Source organism: Amphiura filiformis, chromosome 6 (assembly GCF_039555335.1).
Source record: "Amphiura filiformis chromosome 6, Afil_fr2py, whole genome shotgun sequence".
NCBI classification, from domain to species: Eukaryota; Metazoa; Echinodermata; class Ophiuroidea; order Amphilepidida; family Amphiuridae; genus Amphiura; species Amphiura filiformis.
Window position 1 is genome coordinate 16,071,674 of NC_092633.1, and position 19,298 is coordinate 16,090,971.

At 34.9% G+C, this 19,298-nt stretch overlaps 1 protein-coding gene across 2 annotated transcripts; it reads right to left on the reverse strand.

Annotated features, from left to right (window-relative positions):
• Positions 1 to 6,995: 6,995 nt before the first annotated feature.
• LOC140155058 (septin-2B-like) lies at positions 6,996 to 19,113 on the reverse strand. 2 transcript variants are annotated; one of them, XM_072177743.1, is made up of 12 exons: positions 18,931 to 19,113; positions 16,318 to 16,426; positions 15,811 to 15,897; positions 15,302 to 15,425; positions 14,687 to 14,821; positions 13,387 to 13,504; positions 9,843 to 9,944; positions 9,272 to 9,368; positions 8,813 to 8,861; positions 8,265 to 8,372; positions 7,420 to 7,504; positions 6,996 to 7,093 (listed from the first exon to the last, which is right to left on the reverse strand). In XM_072177743.1, the coding sequence occupies exons 1-12, from the start codon at positions 18,958 to 18,960 to the stop codon at positions 7,013 to 7,015; spliced, it is 1,125 nt and encodes a 374-aa protein (XP_072033844.1). In that variant the 5' UTR covers positions 18,961 to 19,113; the 3' UTR covers positions 6,996 to 7,012. The 2 variants fall into 2 exon arrangements, with proteins under 2 accessions (XP_072033844.1, XP_072033843.1); XM_072177742.1 differs by lacking the exon at positions 13,387 to 13,504 and adding an exon at positions 14,180 to 14,297 and having other exon boundaries at positions 18,931 to 19,112.
• Between the last annotated feature and the right edge of the window lie 185 nt (positions 19,114 to 19,298).

Genomic DNA, 19,298 nt, shown 5'->3' on the forward strand with positions numbered 1-19,298 from the left:
AATGTTATGATTGCCAGAGATTAATGACGTCCAGTGGCCGCCCCTTCCCCGGGGGGGCTGAAGAAAAGCAAATTTTGCCGCCCCTTCCTCAACAGCCCGAAAAGGTTGCCCCAATTTTTTTTTCAGTCGTTTGAAAAAGTGAAGAGCAAAAAAAAAGGATTTATAGGCGCTACCGCCCCAAAAGCAACACATTTTGATGTTTAGTACAATTTTTTCACATTTTTCGCCTTTTTTTTCTTTACTAATTCTTTTTGCCGCCCCTTCTTCTTCCACCGCCCCTTCTTCTTCCCGCCACCCCTTCGATTTTGCCGCCCCCTGCTTTGACCCCGGGCTGGCACCCCCAAAGCCTCTCCCAAAATACGCGCATGACGTCATAGGCGTGTATATAGCCTAACTTAACTATTTCCAAAATGTACAAGATTGTTTTAATTATACTCCATAATATATGACAGTGAATAATTCGGCTTAACACCAACAGACTTGGGTCGACATCAACCTGCTTGATATGTGATGAAAATTCTTCAAAAGCATCAGACAAAAAAGAATTGGAAAACTTTTGTTGTTATTTATTAAACAATTTGGAAGGTAAATGATTATTGTAACTATACAATATGTCCTAATAAGTTATTCGTTAGTCTTACCATTTACCCATACAACGTTATAATACTTGGTCAATAGATACGTACTAAAAAAGTTTCCGACATTCGGCATGATGTTGTTATATTACATGTACTTTGCAACTTTTCGCAAGGACAAAGTTTAAATTGGTTTAAATTGGTTTTTTTGGAAATGTTCTCAAAACAAAAATAATTCCATTAGATGTATCATGGTTTAAATGTGAAAACTTTTTAAAGTTTTTGTTGTGAACTTAAAAGTTGACAATAAATCCTTGTTATATACCATGCTGGACCAGTACACTTCAAATCAAAATGGTAACTGGTTCCACATCTTTGGTATGTCCACTTTGTTTATACATTGTATTCTATCACATTTTAACTATTCTTGTCCTTAATGACCAGTTTCTTAAAGCTTGGCTAGAGGTTATGCTACTGCACTATTGGGCTAATTTGTCTTGGATATTTTCTTTTTGACTTTCCATGTTTATGCTAAAAAGTTCCAAATTTAACATTTTGCTTGTGATGTGTACAGATTAGTGGAAAGTCCAGAAAGAAGTCTACCTTGGTACAACTAATTCCCATACAAAAGCCATGTCTGTAGCAAAGTATTAAGAAATAAGTCTTGTTTCTTTTGAGAAGAGTAAGATTAGTTGCTTCCATTAACTCATCTACCTAACATCTCAAACTGACTCATCTCGTCTATACATTAGTAGCTTTCCAAAGGAGAGCCATTTCCTGATAATTCATGTCAGCATCTAACTAGTATTTTTTTCTGTGTGCAATCCATCCCTTTCATCGCATATTGACTTTTACTATTGTCTGTCCAATTAACTTAGACACCCAGTTTTTGTTACTTATTTGAAAAAATATCTACTTTTAAAGAAAGTCATGAAAGAAAAGTGTTAACATTCGCTGAGACCTAACAGGATTTTTGTGTTTCCAAAGCATTGAGTGAGAGTTTACCAGAAATTCTATTGAAATTGGAAGGTTTTTCTCAACACTTTAAAAATAATCCGGTAGAAGTTGGGTACCATTATTTTGGAAGGTCTCATTATACAGATTTGTAGGTATGGTGATTTTGGATAGTGAATGGATGAAGAGTAAATTAATTATACTCCTCACCAAAAACATTTTATAAAAATGAAAAATATAATTCAGTTCATAAAATGCAGATATTTCTAATTGGCATATTTATTCTTAGTGTATTAACTATAAGTGATCCCAGCTGTCCCTCAACCAATTACAACAATTCGGCGCGGTATTTGAATCTTCTTCTGTGCATGCTTTTGGCTTGGCCCAATTCTAAGAAAAAAACAATTGTATGCACTATAAATGTTCTGATGTTATTGGTGAGGAGTATAATTCACAATACACTCCAGCCGCATAGTAACTTGCTCTATCATTTGTTATAATGCACCAACTGTGACATCTTTTGAGTTATAGAGGTTGTGCATGGAATTATTGATTGGCTCCGAACAAATGATTTGAACTGGTGTCCTTCACCGATATCATGGCACAGTGTAGTCCATTCAATCAAATATTGTCATCAACATATTTGATCGTAGTGTATTTGTTATGTGTGTGAGACGACCTCTCGCGGTAGATTGCAAACATGCTTTTGTTGAATGCATTTGAGTAGACCGCCATTATTGTGACTTAGTAAAAGGATCAAAGAAAAAAGGGTGGAATCACTGATCAATATGCATGATTACAATGTTCAAACACCCCTTACTGTAAATAGATTATCGCATCAAAAGTTTCAAGTCATTAGGAATATTCGGCTGGACCCAGATATCTTGCTGTAAATCGGTCAAAATTGAATAAAAGTAGACAATGAAGAATATTTTTTTATCGCTTTACTAATAATTTATGTTAGGTCTGACCGTGTTTAGCAACTTTTCTTTCATGACTTTTTTCCAAAGTGAAAACGTTTCGAAATATATCCTAAAAACCGGGTGTCTAAGTTATTTGGACAGACAATAGTCTACAGCTCTCATTCAGCGTGATTATAGTGAATACATCGCATTTTGAGTATACATATACGATAATCCTTGTATATGTAACGATACTCTTGCTGTTTATAGTGAGACACAGTTACCGCACAAATTATATACCAACTAACATTATCGTACATTTGCAATGACCCCGAGGTCACATGGGAAATGAGTAAATATTGTGGTGCAGGCTATAAACGGCCCCATTCAACAATATGATCATGGCGGCAAACATGTAGCTTCTGTTTTGATTACTCTTGGGTGGTGAAAATCGTTCCAAATGTCCAGCGTGCATTCTATGCATCACGAAGAAGCTACTACTTCCGGTAATACCACACACAATTTATACTGGTGTGTTTATAGTGCAAATATCTCGCAACAATATCCTTCGGTTGAGAAGGATATTGATGTATCATACATACATATATTGCTAGTGTTTATAGTGGGCAAGTATCCAGATAATTTCTGACCGGATAGAAATTATACCGCAATGTACCGCAAATCTGCTCCCACTATAAACACGCTGAATGTGATTCTAAGGAGAGCTCACATTTTAAGTCGGCATAGTAATTGATTTTGAGTATAGCACCATCAATGTCGTTAATTTCTTGCTTTATCATATTAAAACAAGCTTTCATATTCTAGCATTTGGGCTCTGAGGAGGCAATGAAACTACAATGTTTATTTATAAATTGTATAATTGCATTACTCATGCACTAGAGCATTTTTCCCCATATTCAAAACTGAGGATACATTTACATTTAATGCAGTGAGTGCAAGCTTTGTAAACAATTACAATGGTCATGCTTTTTTTATAATGCACACCAGGTCTGTGCAAAGTATCCATGTTATGGACATTTATGGTCCATAGCATCTAAATCTCAAAGTAGGACAATTTTGTTAATACTACTACATTACCTCTATATAAATAAGTCCACATAATGACATTAAAAGAATGCAAATAAAAGTAATTAAGTAACAGCTTTTTCCATCACTGTCGAGTACAGTATAATGGGATAGAATTTGGCCATGTATCTCATCAATTCATAATTAGTAAGTTAATACACTAGAACAATCGGAATGTTTCAAACAATGTGACTTTCACTATAACATGTTAAAATTATTATCCTGTTTGGCAAATTACTCATCAAAAGCTCTCAAATGACCTAGACATCCCATTATGTTGAAAGTGAAAGCTGATTTAATATTATACCCTGGGCACTTGACAATATTGTCAACGTGCATTAATAAAATAACAGCATAGGCCCATCACACATTCATCTCTAAGTTGTACTTGAAAAGTGAACGTTTTTTGTGCAGGCATCTTTCAAACTATGCTTTGCATAAATGAGTGCAAGAAAAACATGGAAAAAGAAAAACACTTTTGGACATAACGCTTACATGGAGAACCTTGTTTAACTAACAAGATGGCGGATATGTCAGGGACGTAAGTTGGACTGAAGAAAAAATCCTACAAATCTGGAAAAAATCCTGAAAAAGTGTGTGAATTTGGGCTAAAATGCCCCAAAACGGGCTGATAATAAATAAAAGTGCGGAAATTTGGACACAAAAAAATCCTACATTCAGGATTAATCCTACAAACTTACATCCCTGGGATATGTGTGAAGGTTTCATTACAGAATAAAATGAAATTTGGCACTTTCAAGATTACACAAAAATTAGCCTATTGTCAAGACTTCATTGTGGGATTATACAGCTTTAATCCCGTCTTGATACTACAGCTAAAATAATAGTTTCTCGATCATGAGAGCTCAATAGGCACGCAATGACAATTGCGTTGGCGTACAACGCCTACAACACACGCTCTGCATTTCCTGTGTGTGCACAATCGATCGCGCTATTGTGTCATTCCACTAAACTTGCGACATTACGCAGTGCACGCAGTACATTCATACTCTCATGATCGAGAAACTATTATTTTAGCTATAGGCTAACTCTGAGCATGCTTGCATAAAGGTAATACTGGTGTTTAACTATTAAATCCCTGGCCACAATCAACACATCTCTAATTAACAGTGTACCATAGCATCGTTTTAACTTTTCAAAGTTCTACCACATGTGTATGTGTACAGCCCTTTATAAGATGATGCATACGACCTGATGCATTGGAAATACCACCAACCTGGTATTAAGCATAAAGCTTTTAGTTATATTTCGGTGGTAACAAAATGAAACAAAAATAATAACAAATACACTAAGCATTAAGGTTACAGCAATGAGTTTTTTTACATAAAATACAACAATTTGGTAAAAGCACGTTTTGAAAATAAACTAAACCCTACACTTCGTACAAAAACTTGTTTCTTTTGAATAAATAGTAAAAAACAATACAGTAATATCTGACATTGTTGGGAAAATCTAATACTACACAAGATACATACATACAAAGGTACTCGCAGCAACATATATCGTACAAAATAGGGATGCTCATGAACATGTCAATATATCTCCTAGCTCCCTATTGACAGCACACTCTCATAAACTTGCTTCTACATTCGATTTTGTAATAACTATCATCTCTGAATGCAAAATAACAAAAGATATATGCATGCCCAACACAATACTATTTACTGTTTTCAAGTTATATTCTCCTGAACAAATTCATTTTTTAAATAAATGTATCATTAGAGCAGATTCAACCCATGTGGGAAATTTTTCCAACAAATCCAGGCTGCCGGTCAATCATCTGCCAATCATGCATAGCGTGATATGCATGATCGGCTGGTAGCCTGAACTTGTTTGAAAAACGTCCCATGATGGGTTAAATCTACTATAAATTGAATTAAACATCAAAATCTACTCATTTAATAAGCTATTTAGAGAATTAGAGAGAAATAAATTGTCAGCCTTTAATGTACTAGTAGCAGTATTAATTAATCAAAACAATATTTGTGGCAATTGTCACAAACAAGTCAATTTTGGAAATATTGGGTGCTTTTTTAAAGTTTTGATTGTTGGATAGGGTTGGTCAGGCAGGGCAACATTTTTATTTACCCTTATGGATAGTTAGAAATGTAACAATATTAGTAGTATGGTAGTGAACCCCACTTCAGCATGAACAAATGTGACTAGCCAGCTCAGGGTCAAAAATCCACTTGGACAAAAACAGCCCTTCCCTTATCCTAGTTGACCACCACATAGCCCAACATGTGAAATCTTGATTGTGTTAAGAATTATCTACCTATTAAAATTGTTTTATCCGTCTATAAATAAACATAAAGAGGAAGTTAAGCAAAAAAATAACAGTGTCAGATTTTGTGTTGAATTGTAAGTAGTAAAATGTAACCATTAATAGGACAAAATAAACGAGAACCGGAATCCACCATGCCAGTACAAGAAAACCATACATGCTGTATACTTGTGTTTCCGATTTTGTTTATATTCATATTCAGGATGCCAAATTTGTAGATTGGTGGTCTTAATATGATTCCTTTGTGACATGGCCAATCAATGGCCCAACTCAACAACCACATTCTATTTCTGATAATTCCTTTCTTCAGCCTAATTACCTACATTAATTCAATGATGAGCTGAGGGGCCATCAACATGTCACAAATGCTGGGCAAATACTTCATGAAATAATTGTTGCTTTGTTTTTCAGGATATATTTTGAGTCCTTATTTTGTAAAAGAAATCATATTAATTTAACATTTAACCAGTAATTCTTAACTTGACATCCCAAAATACTGTCAAAGTGTTAATCTTTTGCATGTGTAATTGTTCACACTTTGCGAAAATGTCCACTTTTGTAGAATATGAAAAGGCAAAAACTACAGAGATGATTTAATTGAAGACAATGGTGAATGGGTGCTCCCTCCAATTGCTTGCATCCTGTCCATTTGTCCATTAATATAAAACACAAGCCATAAACAGTGACTTGCAGAGTAAAAATGAGAATCTGGAAAAAAATTGAGAAAAGATATTACTATTAACATATTTATCAAGCCAAGTTGTGTTACATTCTAGACATTTTTAAAGAGATGAAAGAGATCAGGTTTATTATTTACTATGTCTAAGATATTACTTTTTTTTTTCATGTGTCCTATCCCATAGGACATGACAATCCGTCATATGCCCATACACTATTGGGCATATTTGTTTCTAAACAGACTTCATTTGTTAAATTGAAATTGAAATTGAAACAAATAAGTGATATCCAGGAGAAAGATTATGAGAAAATACATTTCTGAAACAAGTATAACATGGTCAAGTAAAAATACAAATAAACACACACACACAAAACCTATCAGGCAGTATGGATAAGTCATCCCAGCGATATTTCTTTGTCTAAAATGCATGAGTGCATTACATGATTAGGAATTTAATTTGAAAAGATGAAATTAAACAATTTTAAACCTACTTTACTTGGCGAGCATCATTTTAGACAGGCTCAGATGGCATTCCACCTTGTGCCTTCATCTGTGCCTGCATTTGTGCCATCATTGCTTGCAAACGTTTCAACTGTAGAGATAAAATTGAGTGCAAATTAATAATTCAGTAATAAAGTTCACACATAATCTTAGTTTCAGTACACCATATATTACCATAACTCCCTATACTAAACGTGGAAACAATAACTTTGATACTCACATTACAGTAAGTTACATGCAGTATAATTGGACAAAACTTTTCACCACACAACATGAATAATAGCCAGTGAAAAGGATTTTATGTTGGTTAAAATTGCAACATTCATGTTTATTGAAAGACAACCATTTAAAATGTATTTGTTGTTGTAATAACGTGTTGTAAATAAAGAGAATAAATTCAATATCACGACATCTTACCTCTGCTTCCTTTTCTTGTAAGATCTTGTCCTTTTCTGACCCACCACCAGCACTACCACCATCTGGTTCATTCCTACTGCTTCTTCTAGAAATAGAAAAGAGAAGAATGCATATTTTTGTAAGTAAGAAAATTTGTGATGGTTATAGCAAAGCTGCCAGAGTTAAAAACACACACCTTTCATCCTAAATTTACATTTGAAGTGATATAAAGGGAAGTAAGAGTTACAATAAAACCACAATTATTCTACGATAAAGTATCTTGATTCTTCCGAGAATTCTAGACTTGGATAATACTAACAGCTATCTGACTCATATACACATATATTTTAGCTGTTTTGATTGTCTTTTCTCTATCAAATTATTCATATTTTTCTGCTTTTTTGTGGTAAATTTTATTCTATTATCTATATTTGTGTGTGTGAATTGGGGGCACCATTGACATATATTTTCAATTTTATTTAGTCAATTTTAATTGGCTAAATAAAATTAAAATTCTTTCATTTCAAGATTAAACTTTTTTTGAAAATGTCCTCACTATTTGTTACTCATTTTTCTGCTGTTTTAATGCCATTATACAATTGTCTACCCTTTATAAAGATGCAAAGAAGATTTAAGATAAATAGCACCATCAGTGTTCAGCTTAAGCTAAAAATGACTATAGTTCTACAATCTACATGCCATCAAACATCCGTGAGCATAAGACTGCAGACACATCTATGATTGTATGACTATATTAAATCCCACCGCATCTTTCCCCTGAGAGTCCTAGCGACATACAAGTATCAAGAACATTTATAATTTTGAAAGTGAGTGTCCCTCTTACATCAAAAGTAGAATAGACTTACGCTGTTCTCTTCTTCTCTACCGTTCCACCGGATCTTGCCAGTCTTTCTGATCGGAAATTCTCATAATGCACCTCATGAGTGACTTCTTGCAGATCCTGCATGTGAGTGCTAAATCAGAAAATAGTATACATGTGTAAAGAAACTTCATATAGATGAATGTACAAAGTGCATTATCTAAGTCCGCTCACTACAAATCCTCTGCAGGCAATGTCACAGCAGGTAATGGGCACCCTGTGTATTTATAGTGCCAAGCATCAATTTGGACACTGATTATGGGCATTAACATATTCAATTTGAAGCAGTAAACCTATGCTACTGCTACATAGGGTATGAAAAATTGAAATTTTTGCATAAATGCTAAATATACTTTAATTGGTCTTGTATCTCATCAAGTCTTTTCAAACTGCTGGAATACTTGGTCATGAAATTTCAGGTTTAAAGCTATTCCTCTATCAATTACTACTACTAGCCCATTTAATCTGGAATAGCTCTATTCTCTATACAATATCACTCATAAGTTGACTTCCGCTTTACAGCACTGCACTTACATTAGCATACTTCTGAGCTTGATAAAATCGCAGTGGTCTGGATTTTCAACTGAAAAGAAACACAGAAGAAACACAAGCTTTTAAGATTTGAAAGATTATTTTCACAATTAATGTTTGATATTAGTTTGAGACACATGAGCACAATTTATTACATACCTGACACAACTTACTCCTCCTTTATAAGTGGGATTAACAGTATTTCATTTAGTTATGAACATTACTTACCCCTCCCGATAGTACTCAAATGTTCTACAGGTTTTACCTAATGTGTCTAATACCCATTTTGGTGTCCCACAGGACTGCAATTAATCATCTTGAATTTTTGTATACATCCATCTCAAAGTTTAAACAAAGTCTGATGGATTTATTAAATTTTCACAATGACAACAAAGCCCAGTGAACAAATTACATTTACATATTTTAGTATATATCTAATGCAATGTAAAAGAGCCTACATACCTTCAACAACACCCCATGGGTAGAGTCGACCTCTAACCTTACGACCTTTCACCTCAATCATTTGACTGGACCCACATACTGCAAATGGTACACTATTCTGTTAAACAAAAGTGATAAAGAAAGGTCAGTATTAATCAAGTTTGTGAAAAAAAAAAAAGTTTTCATAAGTTAAATACAGCAAAATGTGCAATTTCTGAAATATAATGCAATTGATTTGAAAGTCATGAGAAATGTAATTATAAGTTACCCTAGCTTTTGCAAAACTAGAAATGACATGTGACATACCACATCATAAGCTCTGTAATATAAGTCACAAATCAGTAATAAAGTGAATCATTTCTATTTGATACCAAATCCTACCACATACATGGCACATTCACCATTTTAATTTTTCAATATTATATTAATCAGCAATACATTTTGACAGTATTCACAACATTACCTTTAAACAAAATAAACATTTGTAACCATTTCCTTTATAAGATTTCATTGATCATTTGGTTTGTTCCCTAAAATTTTCAAAATAAAATTATGACTTGCAATACACTCTATAGACTATTCACAACATTACCTTTAGCTGTCGATTTTGCTCCTTGAAATCTTCATCCTCATCTGAGTCTGATTCTGGCATATGGTAGATCTTGATACCATGTTCATCAATCTCATCTAAAATCTAAAGAGAGGAAGGAAAAGTGACAGACCTTATCTTGACAACGCTTCTTGCTAGGGCACTGCTTTATGTGGCTCAACATTAAGTCAATGAGGCACTTCTCAATATTGAACAAAAATGTAAATTTACCAATACTCTGCAAGAATCAAGCAACACTTTAATACCAAAACCATTAATATTATTTCCTGTTAAACAATATAGCATATTTAAATTTATAAGATTTACATGTTTATACTTTAACTGTAACGTGTTGGAACTATTTAACATACTATGAATTTCCAATTATGGTTTAAAATAAAAACTTTCCCATGCAAATCCCCAGAATTGTAATATCTAGATTTTGAACCCAAGACACACATACTATAAGCAGATTCAACCCATCGTGGGAAGTTTTTCCAACAAATCCAGGCTGCCGGTCAATTATCTGCCAGTCATGCATAGCTTGATATGCATGATCGCCCGGTAGCCTGAATTTGTTTGAAAAACATCCCACGATGGATTCAATCTGCTTTAACAATACTTCTCCACTGCAGAACAACTCGGAACAAAAGTGCATATTATGGGCCTTATCATTTTTCAATGTGTGAGAAAAGAAGAATAAACAGACATCATGCTTCAAAAAACTACGGAAATGCACATTTTAATAATCGAAATTGGTTTTGAAATTTATGTCAGGCAATATGTGTGCATAAATATGAAGAACAAATGTTGAGAGGTATCTGACTTTGAGAAACCAATGTGTTTAACAAAGACTTACAAATTGCAATTGATCATATGGTATATTAAACATAAAAGCAATAGTCTTTGTTAAATGAGCTCCGGGTCATATACATGAGCTTTTGTTGCCAATGTTATGCAAGCATGAAGTATAATAGTATTATAAACACTTTACATAAAATCACAGCAATGTATATGTACAAGATGGAGGAGGAAAACAACACATTTACAGTTAAGCCACTATTAAGGATTTGGTCAGCTTTGCATCTGTGCTGATTTTAGACAGTCAATACATTAAGGTTGGTCTGAACCCTGGAATTATGGAAACTTTCGGGCCTCATAACTTCTAAATTGTTTGTCTAAAGTATATAAAAGTATACATATTTAGAATGGCAAAGACTGGATAAGTTCATATGTGAGGTCAAATTTGGGCCAAAATGGCACTTTTATTTAAAATCTAAAATAACAGTTTTGGCCCACTTCTTTTTGTGCACCATAACAAAAAAATTCTTGGGCCAAAATTTAATTTTATTAATTTTAAAAACTAGATCAAAATATCTAGGACCCCTTTTTTTTTTTTTTGAATTTTGACCAATTTCACTAAAAATATTTGAAATTTGTGCCAAAATCGGGCTTTTTTATGATTTTTTTGAAAAATCAACATTTTTTGACCATTTTGGGGGCAAATTTCTCAAAGTTAGTCGAAATTCAAAAAATGAAAAAACGTGTCCTAGATATTTTGATCTAGTTTTTAAAAATTAATTTAAAAAAAATTTTGGCCCAAGAATTTTTTTGTTATGGTGCACAAAAAAGAAGTGGGCCAAAAACCGTTATTTTTGGGATTTTAGGCCAAAAGTGCCATTTTGGCCCAAATTTGACCTCACAGCTGAACTTATCAAGTCTTTGCCATTCTAAATATGTATACTTTTATATACTTTAGACCAACAATTTAGAAGTTATGAGGCCCGAAAGTTTCCATAATTCCAGGGTTCAGACCAACCTTAATACATTATGAACCAATCTTATAATTGGCGCCTTCCTGTCGTTGGTTGTGTGAACATTGATACAAACAATGAAAGTGAGGTCAAGAATGGTGTCATGTGATACATGTATTTCGATATTTTGTACCCAAGTGATACCATTCTTGACCTTGTTTTCCCGATTCCTGGTGATACTAGTATTCTCCCCATCAACAGCAGAAAGGTGCCATTTACAAGAATAGTCTGTTCAATTTATTCCAGGGGCTGTGTACTCCCATTCCCACCCATGGGGAATTTAATTGTGTCAAACGTTGTATGTACATGAATAAACAGAATATGGATACTCTTTGACCGAGCAAGACTCGACACTAAGGTATCAAATTTACATTTATTTTTACAAAAATGGTATCTTTTTAAGGACCATCATCTGCAATCAGGGTAGCTCTCCAAATGTTATTTATCAGAGTAGTCAGATATGGTATTGTTAATTGTAAGGGGCTGTCCTTATAATAGTGAATCAAGTGACAAGAGTAAGTTTCTGAAACAATTTAAGTTCCATCTTAGAAGGATCATTCATATTCATACTACAACAAGTTTGATTGGTTGCTCTTGAGATGTACATAACAATATAAGAAGATGAAACTTCGTAAGCCATAGATAAGCCAGTATAATACGTAGAATATGGAACTGATTAAGATCTAACAAGACACACAGCTACCACATAAACATGCACCACATTAGTTTACCGTGAGACACCATATTTGATTGAATAGAACAAATTAGCAGCAAAGCTCCCTTTTGCTATTTTGTTATATATTTCACAGGTTAAGGATAGAGGATTTGAAGAGACAAGAATTTAAGGGGAGCTATTCAAGTTATAATATTTCTACAAGTACGCTGTTGGTTATCATTAACCAGTGCAGTTGTCCCTCTGCAGTGGCGTACCGTGGCCGCCCCAACCCCGGGGGGCTGAAGAAGAAACAATTTTGCCGCCCCTTCATTAACAGCCACAAAAGGTTGTCCCAATTTTTTTCACGGTCGTTTGAAAAAGTGAAGAGCAAAAAAAAAAAAAAAAAAAAAAAAAAAGGATTTCAGGTGCTAGCGCCATAAAAGCAACCTTTTTCCAAAAATTTTTATGCTTTTTCAATTTTTTGCGCCTTTTTTCTTTGCTAATTGTTTTGCCGCCCCATTCGCTTTTTTGCCGCCCCTGTTTTTGCCGCCTTCTTCTTCCGCCGCCCTTCATTTTTGCCCCTACTTTTGACCCGGGGGCTGCGCGCCAAAGCCCCCCCAAAATCGCCAGCATGCTCTGTGAGTGGTCAAGCTTTGGTCAGATGTGTCACTGTCATCAGGACTGTGAAGACCGGTAGTATGACAACAGACGGCGCACTCATAGAAATACTATAACTTATTATGAATTAATGTCGAGAAAGTCTATCTACTTTACAGAGATATTCTGAGATTTGTAATTTAAACACAAAACACTGTTTGCATCCAACTCAGTAGAGGTAAATAGGTAAAGCTTAGTAACATCATAGGCCTACCACATACATGCAATTTGTAGCTGTAATATGATGGCTTATCATCAAAATTTGAACATGTTATATATACTCAATCCTAAATTGGTTACCAAAATAATGACTCTATTGGCTATTGAATCCATGCATATGCACCATACACCAGAGGTAGCTAAGTAAAACACTTATTACTACCCTGTATTAGGACTCCTTTGGACTTTAGAATATGCTTACCCTTCTTTTAAGCCCAACTACCTCCTTCATGGTGAGCATATCAGCCTTGGCAATCAACGGCACAACATTGACTTTGTTATGCAGCTTCTTCATTAGTAATACATCCAATGGCTTGATTCTACCAGACAGAGGCACAAATATACACACAAACAGTGACAAAGTGAATGAGTGGGTGAATGGGTGAGTGAGTGACTGAATGAGTCAAGAGGAAACCCTGATTCTCCTAAAATTGTGAGCCAGCCAGTCACATCCAATTTTGTCAAATTTTGTTTGATGGCATTGGTGGATGACTATTTTAAGACTGGTGTACACATACACAAAGTGAATCTGTTACCAAGTGGATAGGTCATCAGGTTTCCTCTTGTAAGTGCAAGACACTGTGCAAAGGCAGTATAATTTATGGGTGACATTGTTTCTTCCATTTACTTTCCATACACAGCGCATCCTTTTCATAAGCTATTAAGCTTGAAGTAACTTACTATATATGTTATCTAGTGCATGCACATTTACATGCAAAATACAGGATTTGAAATAACTGAACTAACTACGAAAAAGGATGCATAACTGGAAATAGTGAATAGAAGATACAACATATTGCTCACAAAAGCAAGCCACAGATTGTGATACATGTATAGAGAGTGAGAGGGAGTGGGAGATATCCAATCACACAATGCAAAGAATGAAAACACAGTCAGTACACAAACATAGAAAAACTCTAGCTAATAGTAACTGTATGCAGACAGGCAGGCAAGTTAAGTGTGCAATCCACCTGTTGTAGTAACACCTTACATACCCTGGCCTTGAGCTTAATGACCTCATTCTTGGTGAGTGTGTCCGATTTGGCTATAACAGGGACTACATTAACCTTGTTGTGCAAGGACTTCATGAAATTCACGTCCAATGGCTTCAGGCTGCGAGGAAGGTGGTAACACAATAATCATAATACAATTTATCTCTATTGCCTACTACTGAATTTATAAATGGGTACAAATACTCAGTTGATCAATTGGATCTCAGTCTGCAGAGAACTCCCCCATGGTGGATGTTTATGTTCAAAGATATAATAGAAAACTAGTAAGAAAACTGATGGCAAATATCACAATTGAATTGGTATCCATACTGTTTATTATTCTTTTACACAAATGTAACTAATTCTAATCACAGATTTGTACCCTTGCCCCCAAATAAAACTATTTTCTTTTCTTCAAAAGATATCAGTTATGGCGTGTCTATTCCGTCAGTATCAAGCAAAATGGAATTCAACAACCGAAACATTTAACTTTGGCAATTAACAACTTACCCATGTCCAGTAGGTGAAATAAAGTAGAAACAACAATGCACTCTGTTGTCTACTATATTTCTTCTGTTCAAGCCACTCTCGTCATTGAGGTATCTTTCAAATTGGTCATCTATGTATTTCAATATTGGATCAAAACTGCAGGGATATAAAATATCAGCTTTGTTTTATTTTGGTATATAATACAATTAACTCTAACCCAACCCATGATTTTTTTTCTATCAGAAGGGAAAGAAGAAACGAAAAAAGAGAGAAGATGAACAAAGAAGTCCTTGGTACCCCAGGATTCAAACCTCCCGACTCCCAGCACGCCATGCAGAAGATCACCAACCTGTAGCCACGGGAGCTATGCTGGCCTGGACAGCGATTCCGTGGGTATATATAACTTGGGCTAATTGCATCATGGCATCACATAGAATGCATGCATGCGCAGTGGTTTACATAGTGAGTTTCAGTCGGGTTAGGTTTAATCTTGTCAAGTTGTAATGAAGAGCTGTACAAGTCTTTTCAAGCTATGGAAATTACAGACACTGCATCGTTATTTGTAGGGCAGAAAGGTGAAATATTTGAGACTAGGATCATAAATGTTATTCATGGACTTCAAGTTCATTCACTTACCAATCATTATTGTTGATGGCATCACCATAGCCTGGTGTGTCCACTACTGTTAACCTAAGCTTAACTCCCCTTTCTTCAATTTCTACTGTAGATGCATCAATACTCACAGTCTTATCAATTTTCTCTGAAAGGTGGAAGGAAGAACAATTTTATGTTACATAATTATGCAAAATATCCTGCAATAACCAATTAAACTCAATGAGTCATGAATCTGGAGAATACTGGTGGCTTGCATGCAACTAAGCTATTAACATCTTCTGAGGCTTCTGTTAGTTTATATCTCTGTCATTTTGCAATGTGCTGAGAAAGAGAGACACAAGGATGTTTGTTGGAATAATGGGATTCATAAATATAGTCTCAATTACTACAAATCATCCCAGAATTGTTTTAAATGTCCATTTTAAAAACTTCTCCTTGAGTCCTCTGTTGCTCCAGGCTTCCCTTACAGCCATTTAACCTCCCTCCCAGATTTAACCAGTCCTTTTCATTACATGCAATGTAACACCTACCTGCAGCACTAGCTATATGTCTTTCTGGATACAAGTCTGTCAAAAATAAACTGTTGATTAAAGTTGATTTCCCAAGTCCAGATTCACCTGAAAATGCAAATGATTACAAAAAATGTTTATCAGGGTTGCAGGCACTGGGATAGTCAGAGTAAAACTCTCTAGTACACCTAATCTCCCTCAGGAGAGTGGTGTGTAACTCCTCTATTGCGATCAATGTCTAACTTGCCTGAAATTAAAGCATGTCCATGAAAGTTTTTATTGTTCTGCGATGTTTCAATCAAATTACAAGCAATTAAAACATGCTTACATTATGTTGTATGATCAAAGTAACACAAACCCATATGAAAACAGTTACGCAAATACATGTAATGTATAAACATAATACATACGTGTAAAATTATTTTTTGATAATAATTCAGAATATTAGAGCAATTTCACTTCAGTTTGCTGCTTCTGGAAGTTTGTTTTTGACAAATGTTGAAAAGGTGGGTTTTTTAATCCACTTACCTACAACCATCAGTGTAAATTCAAATCCTTTCTTGACAGATTTGCGGTGAACTTGGTTTGGTAAATTAGCAAAACCAACATATCCTGGGGTTTCGGGATTAGTAAACTGCTGTATGGTATGAAAGAAATAGTTTAATAGTAAATTGCAGCTACAGCACAGTAGTATTTACATACATTTATGTACAGTATAAATATTGATAATGTATCATATGTATATATAAAACCCTTTAATAACCGATGGCTTTGACCAGTGTTTACTTTACATGTATAATGCAAAAATCACACATATTTACGCGCTTACTCCCTTTTCGCACCCATTCAAACACAAAGTGAGAAGTCCAACGCATGCAAAATCTTGAAAACGTACACGTTCATATATTCAATGATTTGATATAGAAAACCCATTATTTTGATCTGGTAGTGATAGATGACAAAAATATACCCTTGACAGAATGAATCATGGGATTATGGCCGTAGAGTGGCGGCACGAGTCAGTCTCAAGATATTGTCTCAGACAATAACTTGAGATTATTGAGGCAGAGATTATCTTTTGAATCTTTTCTTGACCACTGAAGCATAGATGCGTAGTCAAGGACACTCACATGGATTGAAAGACTTGTGATTGTCGCTAGCAAGTAGTAGCAACAAAAGAATGTCAAACAAACTTACAAAGCAAAGGTCATAAAACACCAAGTTGGTGTTTTCCGCTCCCCATGTGCCTATACTAACTACGTTTGAGCCGCAAAGCATATTCGAAATACCCAGATGACTACAATATTAAAAACATATTGTATGGTCGCATACGCAAGTTTCGCTGATCATCATCACACTCACACACTGGATTTATATTGAAGGGCTTAGCTTGTTCGAGAAGTCTAGCCCAGAATTTGCTCACCGTTAGCTTCACATTCTACAAGTAGGCTAGAGACCATTGCATTCAAAATCTAGTCGGATTTGCTGAAGCATGACACGGGGCATGACACTGTGTAAAGCAATGGAAGTTCAGAAGTAAAAACAGCCGATCACGGCAGGCGATTGCATCAAAAATATTGCTAAAAATTACACTTCAGCAAAATTTTAGTTTGTCCAAAATAGGGAAATCTTGCTCAAAAGATACAGTTGACTCATCAAAATAACTTCCATCCAAATTCAGAATAAATAACATACAGTTCAAAAAATTGCACCACTGTCCGACTGAAAAACAATAGCAAAGCACTCTAGCATCGAATGCGTAACTATCGTGTACAAATTCGAAGCTAGAGTTCTCGAGTAAGGCTTAGCTTAATTTTGTGTGACAAATATCTTGCACAAGACCAGTTGTAGTTTATTTCGAACGTTTAAGGACTCTCAAGTTGTAGCATGTGCCATCTAGGGTTAATTCAGTGTTAATTGTTTTCATCATAAATGTGGCAAAATATTAATAAATATTGTTAACAACCTGTTTGACCTCTCCGTATAATTTTTATACAATGTACATTGCTCATCTGTGTTTTCATATTTCATGATTTTGTGGTGAAAAATGATTATGTGTAAATTTGCAATCATTTTAGGAGCAACAATTTCTTCAGTATGGACTTGAGGCCTTGCTGCTTGAGGCGAGCGATCGCTCTCGCCGCCACCGCCGCCTAAACTCAATTTCTAGCTTAGCGATTTTAAACTCGCTAAAGACACTAAATATCGCTTTCGCTGCGAATCGCCCAAAATTAATTGAATCCAATATCAATTTACATGCAAGTTCAGTGAGTTTCAGCACTTCAGTGTATCCTGTATCCAATCTACCGTAATAAGTTAGCCTTAAACCCTGGGTACATACGAAAGAAAGGTTGTGAAGCTTTGTGAACAGTGTGTAATATTTAGGTATGCCAGGCAAACACATTTGCTAGTCAGCCAAATTCGCCGACAATGTTAATGCATTTTTACATAGAAATTTAAAACAACTGGCCGAAGAAAGAAACCTACATAAATATGTTTTCTATACTTCACTTGACCCAAATATATGACTTTTTATGGTGATAAGTCACTCGCACATGGAATTTTAGAGGGATTTTGATAGCAGTTCCATTAAAAAAAGCTGCTATCATAATGAGACTTAAGATCTAGAAACACCCCGAAATGCCGTTTTGGGGAATTTTGCTAGCTGAATCTTTTTGACATTGTTTGATGAAAGTCAATCTTTGACAAGATGTAACTTTGTTACGGAAAGTGCTATGAAAAAAACGTTTTCAGTTTTGGCTTTGTTTACTCAAGCAAGGGCTTTAATTTGATATATAAAATGATGCAGTTTGATGGCAAATTTGAATTCACCTAGCATACCTATAATATTCATTGTGATTGTTTCATATTATTACTTTTAGTTTTAGTTTTAGACTGAAAATTTGGTCATGAATGCATGAATGTAGAAGCAAACTTGCAATCAAACAGTCAACATATCCATGTCATTTTCTGCAGACAATATCACAATACCATGCCAAATGCCTTAACATTGTAAACAATGTAAGTTAGATATTTCATTTTATTATTTATTTGGGGAAAAGTCGGATCGATCGGTGAAAACAAGAAAATGTCAAAAAATGGGCAGGGCACATCGATTTATGAAGATTTTTCTCCACTTACTTGCTGCCTTCCGTCTTTTCCTGACATCATTTTGGTAGAGTAAGTACTTTCCGTTGGATTATCACACGATTGTAAATCGTCTTTGGGCTAAATATTTAGAAAATTGCAGCGATTATTCTAACAATTTTGGTCGCATTCAATTCTGAACAGTGGCCATGTTGTCATTGAATAGTCCTTCCCATCATGCAATTGGATTAATCATTCACAAAAAATGCAGTAAGTACGCCCTCATGGCCTCATTATCTGTGACCACAGCTATTCTGTGGTTGTGGTGACACTTTACTTTAATTTCCTGGACTTTTACTTTTAATACTCATTTTATGATACAAACACTAGATAGGTATAATTAATAGACATTTATTAGAACA